The sequence below is a fragment of the Euphorbia lathyris genome, chromosome 3, assembly GCF_963576675.1.
Source record: "Euphorbia lathyris chromosome 3, ddEupLath1.1, whole genome shotgun sequence".
NCBI lineage: Eukaryota > Viridiplantae > Streptophyta > Magnoliopsida > Malpighiales > Euphorbiaceae > Euphorbia > Euphorbia lathyris.
The window spans coordinates 9,881,110-9,896,859 of record NC_088912.1 but is presented as its reverse complement, the minus strand read 5'-3'; the positions used below and the strand labels follow the sequence as shown (position 1 = coordinate 9,896,859).

At 32.3% G+C, this 15,750-nt stretch overlaps 1 protein-coding gene and 1 long non-coding RNA gene across 5 annotated transcripts; one reads left to right on the top strand and one right to left on the bottom strand.

The window, feature by feature from the left end:
• Positions 1 to 26: 26 nt before the first annotated feature.
• Positions 27 to 11,118, bottom strand: LOC136222402 (uncharacterized). Of its 3 annotated transcripts, XR_010685627.1 has the most exons (5): positions 10,887 to 11,118; positions 8,581 to 8,723; positions 7,309 to 7,508; positions 1,686 to 1,759; positions 27 to 419 (listed from the first exon to the last, which is right to left on the bottom strand). It is a non-coding gene; the product is annotated as an uncharacterized lncRNA (long non-coding RNA). The 3 variants fall into 3 exon arrangements; XR_010685625.1 differs by lacking the exons at positions 27 to 419; positions 1,686 to 1,759 and adding an exon at positions 3,086 to 7,134; XR_010685626.1 differs by lacking the exons at positions 27 to 419; positions 1,686 to 1,759 and adding an exon at positions 3,086 to 6,049.
• LOC136222400 (uncharacterized) lies at positions 3,023 to 9,048 on the top strand. 2 transcript variants are annotated; one of them, XM_066010134.1, is made up of 5 exons: positions 3,023 to 3,341; positions 3,512 to 3,720; positions 5,968 to 6,179; positions 7,328 to 7,589; positions 8,388 to 9,048. In XM_066010134.1, exons 1-5 carry the CDS (start codon positions 3,137 to 3,139, stop codon positions 8,709 to 8,711), a joined length of 1,212 nt encoding a protein of 403 aa, XP_065866206.1. In that variant the 5' UTR covers positions 3,023 to 3,136; the 3' UTR covers positions 8,712 to 9,048. The 2 variants fall into 2 exon arrangements, with proteins under 2 accessions (XP_065866206.1, XP_065866205.1); XM_066010133.1 differs by having other exon boundaries at positions 3,467 to 3,720.
• Positions 11,119 to 15,750: the final 4,632 nt, after the last annotated feature.

The window sequence follows — 15,750 nt, the reverse complement described above, 5'->3', positions numbered from 1 at the left end:
TATTATAAATCTAGAGAATGCTAGTGTGGACGCAATAAAGAAAATAACATACGGAGGAGGCTTGGGGGATATATCATTGCAATTGTTGATCTTTAACAAAGAATTCCTAATACACGCAGGTTATCAGCTTGCATTGACTACACCCTACCTTGTACACACCGGGATGAGACTGTCCACGGATAGTACCACGGATCTACGAGGCACAAGGATATCTTACGCCCGATGCCTAACCCCGCCTAGGTCATCCGTAAAAAAAATCCACTATGTCTCGCCACTAGCATGCACACTCACGCAGGGCCCATCCAACCCATCCTCAAGGTAGAGTTCGAGGCATTTTTTACTATGTACGGCCAAGCTGGTGTTTGGAGTCGTTCTTGTTCTTGGGATATCTTTATTCCAGTTTAAGCATATCATAATCTCTGTGTAGAATCACTAGTGAGGAAACATCTCAACTTACTTTGATAACATAATATATTAATTTCTTAAAATTTTTTATGTAATTGATTTTGTTTACATAACATCCTAATTTCAATAAAATCAAAAAGCGTTTGTTCATTCGTTAACGTAAATATCTAATTCCACATAACTAAGAAATAATTAGATGGATTGAGAAAGTTATAAATATGTCAGGATATGTTGGGTAAACTGACCAGTGACCAACCAGCAAAGCATTCTGTCATATCTCATGTTTTATAAACTGTATGTCGGCCAATTACTTTTTTTTAGAGAAAAAAATATATATTATATTTTTAATTTAATAAATTAATATCTCGTATCAATTATTATTTTATATGCTTAATATTCTTTAAACTTAGAAAGTTAATTATATTGTTTTAAGTAAATTTAAAGTACTAAAAGGATATTATATAAATTCAGTAGCTCGTGATATATTAAAGAGTTTACATTATATAATTGATGTGTTTATAAAAATTGCAAAAAACCTCCTTTCAGTCTTTAACAAAAAAAAAAAAAAAAAAAAAAAAAAAAAAACTAATTTAGTAAGTATAAACTTAATATGTACAATTATATTTAGGGTGCAAGCTATCAATTTAAAATATTAGAAATTCAATCAACAAAAATGAATAAGATAATTGTTCACCCAGTTTTATTAAAAATAATTACTAATTTTAGGGATGATTAAAAAATATGTAAATAGTTATCATAAAAAGATGGCTTAAAGAACTGTTATTTGACCCTTGATCTATCCAAAATTTGGTGATTTGCTCCCTAATTTATTATTTGGTCACATTTGGCATCTGATCTATTCTAATTGGTGAAATTTCACCAAATTTGTATTAAAACTTAACTGAATCGTTATCTTATTGATAAGTAACGATATTTTGACACTTGAACTTAATAAATTTTAGTTTAGGATTTGTTTTTTAATTTTTTCTTTTTTTCAATCTAATTAATTATTTCCACGTAATATGGCAAAAAAACTTTTTAAGAAATATCACGTGTCAAGAGTGTCAAAATATTTACTTGTCAATGGGATAACAATTTCGTTAAGCATTTATACAAATTGGGTGCAATTTCATCAATCGGGATAGGTCAAGGCCAAATATGACCAAATAATAGGTCAAATGTCAAATGATAAAATTTTGGATAGGTAAAGACCAAATAATGCTTTACACCTAAAAAAGATATATATAAATAGATTTTATGAGAAAGAAAGAATCACTGACCATTCATCAAAATCTATTCAACCTGATTCAACGGTTGTGATTGCATGTGGCAGAACTTGCTACTCTGTTCTTACCTTAAAAGCACATAAAATTTTATGAATTTCCATATAAAAGATATTGCTATTTAGGCAACTTATTTTATGTATAAATTATAAATTAAGTGGTCAATTTTATTTTATTTTTTAAAATTTTCTTTAACTGTTTCGACAAAGAATAAAATAACCCGTGCTCGAAAATTTTATTTGTTTATTGTGTTTTAAGAGGATAGGTTAATGACCTCCCACCTCTAAATTAAAATTAAAATCGAGAAAACATATAAGTTATGTTTTTTTTTAAGTCAAAGGTCTTATAACAATCAAGCACCTAATTTATAAATTCTTAAAATTTTAAATGTATGATTCAATTTTTTTTAAATGTATAAATAAAAATGGAATTACAAAAAATAACTCAGTAATTTGATCGATTTGCAAAATTCATTTTACGGCTTAAAAGTTTGCAAATACATTCTAAGACTCCATTTGTTTGCCAGAAAATTTTGAATATGAGAAAATTTTGTGTCCAGCCGAAACACCAGAAAATGGAAAGTAGCGGGTGTGGCTATTGTTTTCAAAAGAATAAGAACCAATGAAAGTAAACGTTCCAAAAGCTTAGGAAATATTTTCGTCATTTTCTATATAATTTTAACCTAAAGTTTTTCATTGACTTATTTTCCTAAATAAACAATATCGAAAAATCCGAAAAATATTTTCCGGTAAATAAACGAGACCTAATGAATAAATCAATGAACTTTAGTATCAGATGTCAACATCTAACACGAACAGTGACAGATCTAGGATTCACTACCACAGCCACAAAATGCTTGTGATGGTCTCTCGTGATTTGTAGATGCTAAATTGATATTTTTTTTAGTGTCATCACATTAAAAAATTAAAACCCCATACAGAATTTCTATGAAATTCTCGGTATTTTTCAGCGACCAGTGGGTGTGGGTGTTATCCCAGAGAACCCCTAAATCCATCCCTCAAGATCGACATTTGACACCTAGACATGACATGAGTATTAGGCTCGAATTTTTTGGTAACTGGTCCTTACTTAAAAGTTTTCTTCGGAAAAAGACCTTATTCCTCAAAAAAATCCGTGAAAATTGTACTTCTCCACCAAAATCAAAATAGTAATTCACATCACTATCAAATTCTACCTGGGAACAGAAAGTGGACTAAATTGAACAAAACCAAAAATTTAATAAAATCCAATAAATAAATTAAGAAGTAAGGAATATCCAAATAATTGGGGGCATATGAGAGAATATCCAATTAAGGAATAAGGTATAATAAATAGCATAAATAACAACAAACCCATTAAATTTCAAGTCAAAAGGAAAAAAAAAAATTATATACGTATTTAAAAAATAAAATAAAATTTTTATATAGTATAAAATTTGAGTACCGAAAATGGGATTTCTTAGCAAGTTTAAATCTTTAATCAAGAAACAATCATTCAGTCACACGGTGGCCAGAAGTCAAACCTGCTGTTACTCGGCCGATAACATAGCAGCAAAACAGAGAGCCTTAAAAAACCCAAACAAATCAGATAAATATATCAAACATCATTGGCGTCATCCTCAGAATCAGCACAGCTTTTCTGGGTCTCACTCAGGTTAGTTAAAAGATTCTTTCTTTTCAAAAAAGATTCTTGTTCTTGTTCTTGTTTTTTTCTGGGATGTTGATGGTGTCTGGTGAAGTAAGTTAGCTTAGATCTATGTTTATGATCCATTTTTTCAGGTATGGTTTCAAAAACTGTGGTTGTTTTGATGATTGGTCTTTTAGGAATGGTTTATCAGGCTACACAATTGCCACCGGAGGAGGAGGAGGAGTTGCCGGAGGATGCCGGAAAGGGTTCATTGAGAATCAGACTAAAAGATGGGAGGTATCTGGCTTACAGGGAACAAGGAGTGTCTAAGGATGAATCTAAGTACATGATCATTATTGTTCATGGATTTGGAAGCTCAAAAGAGATGAACTTTCTGGCTCCTCAAGTATAAATATTAACTTCTTTAACATTTTACTTATTTTGAATCCAAAGTCTGAATCTAGAGTCCAAATAAATTTTGAAACTAGAGACTATCATTTTGTCAAATATATCACGGAACTATAGATCACATAACACGATTATTACACGATAACCCATTTTGATACCTTTAAATAGGAGGGAGTTGTTTGAATTCATTGAATTCAGTGGAAGAAAACTAGTTCTAACATTTTCCTTACTTTGATCCCGAAGTTTGAAATCTTTTTATTTGGGTTGCATCCAATAGAGGCTAAGAGATCAAGAGGAGGAGTACAGGAAGAAAGTTGACCTTGTTTAGGATATTGGGCCAAACAATCTAGAGTTGAATCAGAGATTTGAGACAGAGCTGACAATTTTTTATACGATAGCAGGATTTTATAGAGACATAGATTACAGAATACAATTATGATACGATATAGATTACAGAATAAGATTATGACACGATTCATTGGATTTAGTGGAAGAAAGTTGACCTTATTTAGGATATTAGGCCAAACAATCTTAAAGTCCAATCAGAGGTTTGAGATAGAGTTAACAATTTTTTATACGACAATACGATTTACTTCACATATGATTATGACACGATAATTTTGATATCTAATTTAATTTAAGAGGAAGTTGTTTGAATTCATTGAATTTAGTTGGAAGAAAACTAGTTCTAACATTTTCTTTATTTTGATCCCAAATTTTTCTCTTTTTTTTTTTTAGTTGAGCTGCATCCAAGTAGAGTTAGGAGATAAAGAGGAGGCAATATAGGAAGAAAGTTGACCTAGTTTAGGATGATGGGCCAAAAACAATTTCGAGTCATCAATTTCTAATACAATAGCACGATTTACAGAAATAAATTGCTTGACATGACCCGTTTAACACATAGATTACATAATATGATAATAACACAGATAATCCATTTTGAAACTTATAATTTGGGAGGAAGTTGTTTGAATTCATAGAATTTAGTGGAAGAAACTAGTTTATATAGTTATATTTGAATGCATTGAGACAACAGATATGCAGAATTAAAGATAGAACTAAGCACATTGTGGGTAGTCCTATCTCAATTTTGCTTCTAAAAATCCTGTATTTTTGTTTATTTAAGAATTTAGGGGATAAACTATAAATTTAGTCCTATAATTATTGGAGAAGAGCAGACTTAGCGTCTTCGTACAAAACAATCAAACTTTAAGTCTAATACGTATCAGACGGTATAATTCAAGTCTCGTTAACGAAATGTGAGTTTTTTTATTTAAAAAAAGATGTGCTATTTCAAACCTCATTGGTTGTTCATAACGCGGGAGGTTGAGGGATTGGCCAGAACATGAAATTGCATATGAAAAAAACTCATATTTCATTAACAAGACTTGAAATTGTACCTCTCGTGTCCCGAGGGACATGTGGAAGTCATAGCCATCGTTTTTGTCCCACTAGGCCCTGTGTATGGCCTATATGTGGTCTGGAGTCGTTCTTGGAATATTCTCGTAACCTGATGAATAAGTGAGACTCCTGGTGGTCATTTTTAGAAACGGGACCGTCCGACCCATTCTCAAGCTACAACCCGAGGCATTTTTTCATCTCGTGGCAGTTTTGCTATGTACGGTCAAGCTGGGGTCTGAAATTATTCCCGAGATATCTCCATACCCGAAGGACCCGTGGGAGTCATGGTCGTTATCTTTGTCCCGAGGCCTTGCTTGGTCGATTTTGAAAAGGGTATGTACTAAAGGGCTACATACCACTAGGGCCTGAAGCCGTTTTTTGACTATTGTTTTCTTTTCCTATGTATAGCCTATACGGGGTCTCGTACTTTTCCCGCTATGTTTTTGCATGCCGAGGATATGTAGGACTATAAGATTGCATTGTTTTGTAAGTGAAGGCTAAATCCTCTCTTCCCCAAATAACATAGGGCTAAATTTACACCTTATCCGTAACTAAGTGTGACAATTACTGACATGAGAACACGATTTACAAAGACAACTTGACTGACACGACCTGTTTAACACGATTATCACTTGTTTTGCTTTTATATCGTGTATAATCGCGACGAATATCTAGATAACATAACAAGATTGTGACACATAAACCCAAATTCCACCCTAATCAAAATCCAATATGAATGATTCTCAAGAAATTTGTAGTCTTGAATTCAGCATAGAACTAACTACTACTGGTTTGGTTTTTGAAATGTACAAATAAAGTGAATTTCACATGCTTTAGTTTTCAGGAACTGATGGAGGAGTTGGGTATATATTTTCTGCTGTTTGATCGAGCTGGATATGGAGGCAGTGATCCAAATTCTAAGAGAACTGTAAAGAGTGAAGCACTTGATATTGAAGAAATTGCTGATCAATTAGAGTTGGGGCCAAAGTTTTACGTGATAGGGGTCTCAATGGGATCATACCCAATCTGGAGTTGCCTCAAGTATATACCAGACAGGTAAATTCGACCGGACAAAAACTTCATTTCGTATCAACAAAATAACTCATCAGCAAAGTTATTTTAAACATTTTCAGCCAATTTTCTCGCCGGAACTATTGACTAGGATGCTTAGTTAATTCAACTAGACCACATGAGCACCGTGTCTATTAATTTTATGTCACGTCGCACCCATTTTTTCTTACCTTCCAACCTTAATTTAATATACATTAATAATCTGGTAAATGAGTGTCATGTGGCAGTAAATTAATGCACGGGTGTAATACAAATGTAGCTCTCTGTTTGTCCAGGAAAGTCTATTGCCATCATATACTTTGAAAACATCCTATTTATTCTCCGAACTTAATAAAAGTGACCTATTGACTCTCTGGACTTGCTTGTAGTGATCTACTAGCCTCCTACACTTGCTTTAAGTGAGTCCAAAATCTCTCATTGTTTGCCACGTGGACTTTGGAGGATCAATAGATCAATTTAAACAAGTTTAGGATAAATAGTACGTTCCGAAAATATAGGGGTGAGGTTGGCTTTTCTTGATAAATAGAAGGGATTAGGAATGTATTAAGTCTAATGCATGTGGAGCTTACGTGGCCTAGTTGAATTGATTAAGCATTCTAGTCAGTATTTTTGGCGAGAATTTGATAATGTTCCAAGTGATTTTATTGATACAAAATGAACTTTTACGACCTTATTGAGATATTATCCATACCTGTAAGGGCTAAATACACCAGTTGTCATGTGTACTTGACCCAAAACCCAAAACTTCAACTGCTCTCCTTAACTTTCAAATGACCCCAATTCTTGTCCAATTGCATTCACTAACCCCTATTCTTGTCCAATTGCATTTAATAACCTGTTATTCTTGTCCAATTCTGCCCAGTAAACATTCAAAAGTTCGTAATTATTTGTCTATTTGACATTTTCTTTTTGACACATGGCCGACCGTATCTTCAATTTTCTGCATCCAACAAATTCTATTGAGAAATAGGGAATTATTGAATGCAATTGGATAAAAATAGAGAGCCGTGGCAGTTGAAGTTTTAGACCAATTACAGCGGAAATATATTAGGCCTTAAGTTAACTTCAAAAGATACTATTCTGCTAATCTCTTGAATAAGATTATGATACTAACCTCAAAACCATGTGTGCAGGCTAGCAGGTGCTGCACTAATAAATCCAGTTGTGAATTATAAATGGCCTTCTCTTCCTCAATCTTTGATTAAAGACGACTACAGGAGGAAACTTGTTCAGTGGGCATTATGGTTTTCCAAGTATGCCCCTGGACTTTTACACTGGTGGGTTACTCAGAAATGGCTTCCTTCAACTTCTGTCCTGGAAAAGAATCCTTTTTTCTTTAGCACTCAAGATATAGAGATATTGAAGAAAATACCAGGATTCCCCATGTTAAGCAAGGTAACCACATCAGCCATATTCACAAAATTATAGATGGGAAAAATGTGGTTTTTGACACTAAAACTAGGGGTGGAAATTCGTTTAAGTCGGACGTGTTCATTTCGTGTCAATTATCAAGTTAGTGTCAAATGAGTCAACCTAACCCAATTCAAACAAAAATTATATTTGTGTCAATCATATCTGGTTAGTGTCATTTTGGTGTCGTGTTCATGGGTCATGTAATTTTACTATCTCTGTGTTAATGGTGACATCTAAAACTGTAGGAAGACATAGTATACTTAACCTTGACCGTCCAAAAGTTTGATCCAAAATCTATTTAACAAACCCTTAACCCGCTTATGCTATATTGGGCTTATGTAATGTCTTCATATGTCATGTACAACTCTACTATCTCTACTAAGGATGGCATGTATAAACATGAGATGTTCGAGCTATGTTCACAGGTGACTAGTAATTTTATTAATTCTATTAAGGTGCATATAAGAAAATGCGAGGGCTTAATAATTATTTTCAATATTCAAGTCATTTTCGATTAGAAATCGTAAGCCCAAAAATTTGATGTCAAGTTTCCGTGGACCCAAAAATGATTCACTATTTACTTAATAAAACACTAACCCACTAAATGCGTGTTGGGTTTGTATTGTGTTATTGCGCCGTGTACACAATTGTCACCTTTAACTAAAACTATGTGTTAATATGTGTCAAAATTTATTTAAAGTAGTATTTACATGTAGAACATTTGAAGTAGCAACAAATAAGCATACTAACATTGATAATAACTTGTGTTTCCAACCTCAGGATAAATTACAAGAACAAGAGGTTTTCGATACACTTCGGCATGATTTTATGGTTGGATTTGAGAAGTGGGACTTTGATCCCATTCAACTGAAAAATCCATTCCCTCAAAATGAAAGCTCTGTTCACATATGGCAAGGCTATGAAGATAAGGTTGTGCCATATCAACTGCAAAGATTTATCTCAGGAAAGTTACCTTGGATTCAATATCATGAGGTTCCTCATGGTGGACACTTAGTTGTGCATTATAATGGTTTATGTGAAGCTGTTTTGAGGTCACTTTTACTTGGAGAAGAGCCTCTTAAATTAGAACATGTCCTTCCTTGATTCCTTCTTAATCTGCAAGATAAATAATCAATTTCATTATTGGATATGTTTTTTTATTGGTTTAATATATCATGATCCTCTGTGTTTCACCAAATAATCCAATTGTCCTTCTGAGTTTTGGAAACATTTCATTAGGACACTTTTAAGTAAGTTTAGGGGGCTAATGAAACATCTCCAAAATTCAGGGTAGTAATCGGATTATTTGACCGAGTACAGTAACTGCTGATGTATTAAGCATTTTTTTATTTGTTGGTGTAAGTAGATAGGCAATTAGAGAATGTAAATTAGTGACATTGCATTTGTTGAAAGGTTGAAGTGGATATAATTCTTTCTTTTCTTTGTGTGCCTTTGTGAATGAGTGTATTTATGTTATAAAAAATTTGCAAGAATAGATAGAATGACATATCTGTGGTGAATTCCTTAACTATTCTCTATATACAGTAGATTTGAAATTATTTCCGGGTTTGTGGTGCTTTAAGTTCACTCCGCCAATCATAATGGCATGTCCAACATTTTCTACAGACTTTTAAAGCAGTTCACCTATTTGACAAGCGGACTGGTGCATCCATGTATATTTGTCTTAAAGGAAGCAAAATCAATGTGGATGTGAAAAGGTTTATCAATAGTCTACAAAGATAGGGAAAGCTTTGAGAAAGAGGAAAGGGGACATCTTACATGCCTTTCACATGACATGTATTAGTCCACTGGCCTGATAGGCGAATTGAACTAAAAATACCACAAAATCGGAAATAGTTTCAAATTCACCATAAATATAGAAATAATAAGGAATTTACACTAATTAGCTAGCAAAGATCAACATCATCCCCAACAATTCATCTTGCCAAATAAATTGGCAGGGGAAGGCTTGCCCCAGTACACCCTTGTGGTGGGACCTCTCCCCGGACCCTCGCTCAGCGGGGACGCGTAGTGCGACCGGACCGCCCTTTTTTTTTTACATATCTATTATCTAGCCCCGCCAGCTTAAATTCAAACATCCTTTAAACTTTCAAAACGGCCTTTCCATTCCACGAACTTGCTTAAACTGTCATGTTGAACTTTCACGTGCCAGTAAGCAAGTTGAAGTGATAAACTGTCATGGCTAACCTCTTATTTGTACTTGGCGCATAGTTGTTAAAGGTGTAAGGTGCAATAAGGCCCTAAATCCCTCCCTAATCTTTCGATATTTAGTCATGTGTATTGATATTCTTATTTAGATCAAGGGTTAAAATTAATCTTATTTAAATTAGATTAGCGATTGAAATTAGTCAAACATTTGTTTTACATGAAATAAAAGAAAAACCTTAGTGAAAACACATAGGCGAGCCTTGATTCAGGCTCCAAGGTCAATCAAGGCTCACTAACAACTGTGACGTGACGATACACATTCTAAAAGCCACATGTAATTTAAGCAAATTGTTATGTTGCACGGAAACTCTACTTCATTAGTGTTTCCATGTTTCGTATCCGTTTCTGTTTCTATTACCATTTCCTAGCTAATTTATCTTAGAAATAACGTCTTCGGGTATCAGTTTCCCTTGTTTTTCCTGTTTCCGTGCAACATAGGCAAATTGTGGTGACAGAAAGATCATTTTAAGCGAGTTGAGCTTGCAAAATGAGGTGGTGAGAGTTTCAAGCAAATTCAGGTGTCGAAAATGTCATTTCCGAAAGTTTGAGGGCCAAAAAAACGTTTGAATTCAAGATAGAATTGTCGAGAATAAGTCATTCATTTTCTTAAAAGTTATATATATGATCCAATAGGTAAACGTTGTTGTCGTGTGACGGTTCGAGTCTTAGGAGCGGCCTCTTGCCAAATAAATTGGCTTTGCCCCCAGTACACCCTTGTGGTGGGACCCCTTCCCGGACCCTCGCTCAGCGGGGACGCGTAGTGCGACAGGGCCGCCCCTTTTTTTTTTTATATATATATATGATCCAATCCTTATCAAATTGATCAAGCATAAAAACAAACTTGGCAAGTATCAACTAGAACCTCTATTGCAATCATTGTCTAGAAAACACACACGCTTCGTGTAGGCATTTTATCAACCATCTCGCAGACCAGACGCAAATTAGAAAACGATATACCAAACACTCCGCATCAAATTACAATCAATCGATGAAAGCATAAACATGAAATCAAAACATAGATTTGCAAACTGAGAAATAGCTCGCTCTCACCTCGATGGTCGATTAAACCAAATCTCTCTTACACTTCCATATTCCAGCTTTTTGAATTTGATTAGTTTCTTCTACCTCTCTGCAGTCATCAGGAGAGAATATTTATGGCCGAGGAGGAGTGATTCCATTTTCAGAAATAGCAGTTTTTCTGGAGATCTCCAGAGGATGATCAGGCAGAGTTTGTTAGGAGTATTTAAAGCTGAGGAAGTTACACCAAATTATATAAAATCAATAATTTCTGAGTCTAATAAATATAAAATAAAATTTAAAAGGTGTATATATATATAGTCCATACCAGACAGGCCCATCAATCCACCGGCCCAATATTAGGTAGCCCAACCCATCTGTTAGCTGAGTCCGAGAGGGTAAGTTCTGAACTTTATTTTATTTTAATAAAGTTAATGAATTTTTATTTTTATTTCAATAAATTTATTCACAAATAAAAAAATCACTAAATTAATGATATGACAGTTACGTTGAAAATGACTTAACTTTTATGTGTGACATGATAACTACATGATAGAATAAAAAAAAAATATATTTTTTACTTAATCCAACAGTGAAAAATGTAATCTTTTATTTTAGTTTTTGTAGTTGTCACGTGGTACATATATAATTATTATATTATATGTAAAAGTAAATTTTTTAAAATGTGATTGTCACATCACTATTTGAAAAAAAAAATCTATTTGATTTAGTCAAAATGACTTTACTAGAAAAAAAAATTCAATAATTTTATTGAAATAAAATAAAGTTAAATTATATTTGTGAAATCTACAATAATTATCCTAACAAAAGTAATATGAGAAACTGAAGCAAGGACGGTGTTGGAAGCCTTACAGTGGACTGTAGAACGATATCTCTCTAAGGTAATTTTTGAATCTAATGCAAAAATGGTGGTCGACGCCATCAATTCCTCACACAACGATCTCACAGAGTTTGGAGACATTGTGCAGCAGTGTCGTTTTATTCTTTCTTCTTATGACTGCTACTCAGTCACATTTATTCAGCGACAGGCTAACGGAATAGCTCATGCTCTTGCTAGGAAATCCCGATTAGTTAACAGTCCCGTAGTTTTTTATTATTTACCAAATTTTCTATCTTCTGTAGTCAATAGTTTTTGCCCTTTAGGGGTCCATTAATTTTACTCCATTTCAAAAAAAAAAAAAAAAGTAATATGGTGCTAACTCAATTATAATATTTATATATTTTAAAAAATAAAGTCTAGTAATGTGTACAAATTTATACTACAAGTATACTCAATTAATATTATTTGATGTACCGAATTTGATATTATTTTTTATGTGAACACCATAAACGAGCTCGTTTGTGAGCAAAACAAACGAGTTGCTTGTGATCAAAGCTTACGAGCATAAGAAATGAACTTTTCATAGAAAAATAAACGAGCTGCCCATGAGCAAAACTCGCGAGCACAACGAATGAGCTGCTCACTAACAAATAAAACGAGTTGTTCGTGAGCAAGCTCGTGAGCTCGATAAACGAGCTCGGCTCGTGAGCAGCTCGTGAACAATCGAGCTGCTAAATGAACCGAGCTCGAACAGCAAATTGACCTCGAACCGAGCTCGGTAAGAAAATATCGAGCCGAGCTCGAACAGGCTAAAGTTCAACTCGGCTCTTTTACAGCCTTAGGGATATAGTAGAGAAACAAAGTACAATGAAAAAAAATCTTAACCCTTTTGAAAATAGAGGTTTATATTTATTGGCATGTAGTATATTTTGCTTGAGAGATTTTACTATACGTTCAACACACCTCGCTCTAATTTCATATTTATTGGCATGGATGGTAAGTTAGAACTATATTTTGCTTGAGAGATTTTACTATACGTTCAACACACAACGTCATTTTATAATTGGGTTAATAATTTAATGATATATGGTATATTAATTAATTAGATATTTTAATTAATTATTTATATAAAATTTTAGATTCTAAATTATAAACCTTACATAATGAGGTGTGTGTTGATGTATATTTAAATTTCTCATTAGATTAACGAGTGAAGTAATAGAAACCACAAGGTTGATAGAGACGTAAAGGTTCCTCCCTCTTTTAACCAAAGGTTAAGGTTCGATACTCACCTTTGCGAAGAAAGAATATCCTTGACCAGCAGTGTTACCAATAAAGGACCACGTTTTTTTTTTTTTGAAAATCTATTGATTAATAGTCACCTAAAGATCTAACAAATATTGCTGTTGCAGTAAGCTGTGACGAAATATTTTGTTAAGTAAAAAATATAGGGACTAATAAATTATTTATCCAAATATCTAATATGGGCATGTTTTAAATTAATCAACAAGTAAATTATAAAAATAAAAATTGTAATACATAAATTAATAAAACATAATCTAAATAACTAAATAAAAATTAAAAATAATTTTTTGTCAAATGAAGTAAAACCTTATTGTTTCGACAATAATATTATAGGAATAAATGTTAAAGAAAAAATGTGTTTTGTGCAAATAAAAACATAATAATTTTGTCAATATCAAATAAATACAAACAGTTGTTCACGAAAAGCTAAAACAAACACCCCTAAATTAAATCAATTGAAATAAAACAGTAATTCATGATAAACAATGAAAATCCATTTTTAATTAGAATAAGATGCAAAAAAATATCTTTAAAGCTCACAGTTAAAAGCAATTTTATTCTTAACATCTAAAATAATGCAATTATACCATTAATATTAGCAATCAATGATAATTTTACTATAATATTAACAAGTTGGATCAATTTCATCAAATTGTGTCTTTTTTTTTTTTTTTTGGTAGAAATCAAATTGTGTCTTCTTAATTATGAATCATATCATCTCCAATACAAATATACGCTATTTTATGGCTTAATATAACAAAAGCCCCCTGGACTTGTTCAAACAGATTAATTGCCCCTTGAATTTAGATAGTATCTCGTTAGCTCCCTCAACATGCTTAAAATAACCTAATGGCCACCTGAATTTGTTTAAAATGATCTATTGGCCCTTTGGGCTCGCTTATAGTGATCCATTTCTCCACTGAACTTGTTTAAAGTGACCTACATTGCAATTTGTCTAAATCCGTAAAAAAAAAAATTAAAAAACTTAAAAAATAAAGGCTTAATTTATGATTTTAAGTCTTTAAAACAAACTAACTTTTTATTTTGTACATTTTTATGACGTTTTTATAAATTTAAGAACTTAATCATAACACTTTAAGAAAGTTTAGGGGGCTAATGAGATACTATATAAGTTCAAGGGGTCAATCAACCATTTTGGACTAGTTTAGAGAGCAACTAATGTATTAAGTCCTATTTTATTACTCATAAGTAACATATACAAACATACATATACATGCGGGAAAAAAATATGCTATGCTATGTATGAGTTGCACAAAAAAATCCAAATATTTATCGAATTTAAATATATTAATCTTCAATATCCATTATAAAATTATAAAAACATAAAAATTGTACATTAAAACTAGGCATAATACATCATTTGCTCTCTGAACTTGTTCAAAAAGTTTGATTGACCCCCTGAACTTTCAAAGTGTCCCGATAGCCACCTCAACTTGCATAAAATGTTCAGTTAGCCCTCTGAACTTGCGTAAAATATAATCAATTGATCACTTGGACGCAAAAAATTAAATTAAATACGGAAGATGTATTCCACGCATCTTATAATGTTATTGCATAGCTAAAAAATAGATTAAAAATGAAGTTATTGTTTGCTCAACTATACAACTTGTCTTCTCTAATATTAGAACCGTATATCCCGATTTTGATTGTTTTACTTTTTTTTAATGCTCGTGTAATACATCTTCCGCATTTAACTTACTTTTTTACAACCGAGTGATCAATTGTTTACATTTTGCATAAATTCAGAGGGCTAACTGAACATTTTATATAAGTTGAGGAGACTATCGAGACACTTTGAAAGTTCAAAGGGTAATCAAACTTTTTGGACAAATTCAGGAGACAAATGATATATTAAGCCTTAAAACTAACCGTTGTAGAATATTTGAATAAAATATATGTGTTTTTTTAATGATTTCTGAAACTGACCTACTTACTAATGTTAGATTGCTCTTAATTATCAACTTTATTTTATCAAATTTTTTTTATCAATTTTATAATAAAATTATATCATTTCAGGGTGCCTTCTATGGTTACTTTGTTTTTGACAAAGTACCATTACTTGGTATGTTTTCATCATTGGATGATGGAGTATAAAATTAATCCAATGGTGAAAATACATAAAGTAAGGCTTACTTTGTCAAAAACAAAGTAAGCATAGCCTTTACCATCATTTCAGATACTAATAATAAAATTACTTTGCCAGTAAAAAAAATAGAGATATTTTTACATTTTATTTCCTTTTAATTTGATTAATATGTGGAAAAAGAAAGGAGTAAAATGATAAAAAAAAAAAAAAAAGAAGATTCCAACATAAAACAACCTGCAATGTAAACAGGGAATTAAGTAGAAAATTATCGAAAATGCCAAAAAATACATAATTTTTTTTGTTTTTCCTTTAATTTTACTATAGGAGGTTGGTTATTTTTGCAGAACATTATTGCATGTATTTGACACCTTGCAAACATGCACTAATTTCAATAATATACACTCAGCAATTTTTTTTTTTTTGCCAAAAATGGATTTTTTTCACTTTCTCCAATTAAAACCAAATTTTGGCCTAATGCTTCCACAGCCCCCTTAACTTATCCAAATTAATTATTTTATCCCTTCAACTCATCGAATGTCCTATTTACCTCTTAACTCCACAAAAGTGGTATTTCTCACCCCTTACAATCTGTTATCGAGACCTAAATTGATACATTTTTTTAAACGTTAAACCTATATTGGTGT

What these genes read in the sequence shown, in the direction of transcription:
- LOC136222400 (XM_066010133.1), top strand. Translation starts at nt 3,137, where the DNA reads ATGGGATTTCTTAGCAAGTTTAAATCTTTAATCAAGAAACAATCATTC. An exon ending in CTCAAGTATATACCAGACAG is followed by an intron (nt 6,180 to 7,327) that starts GTAAATTCGACC and finishes CCATGTGTGCAG; the next exon opens with GCTAGCAGGTGCTGCACTAA. An exon ending in GATTCCCCATGTTAAGCAAG is followed by an intron (nt 7,590 to 8,387) that starts GTAACCACATCA and finishes TTCCAACCTCAG; the next exon opens with GATAAATTACAAGAACAAGA.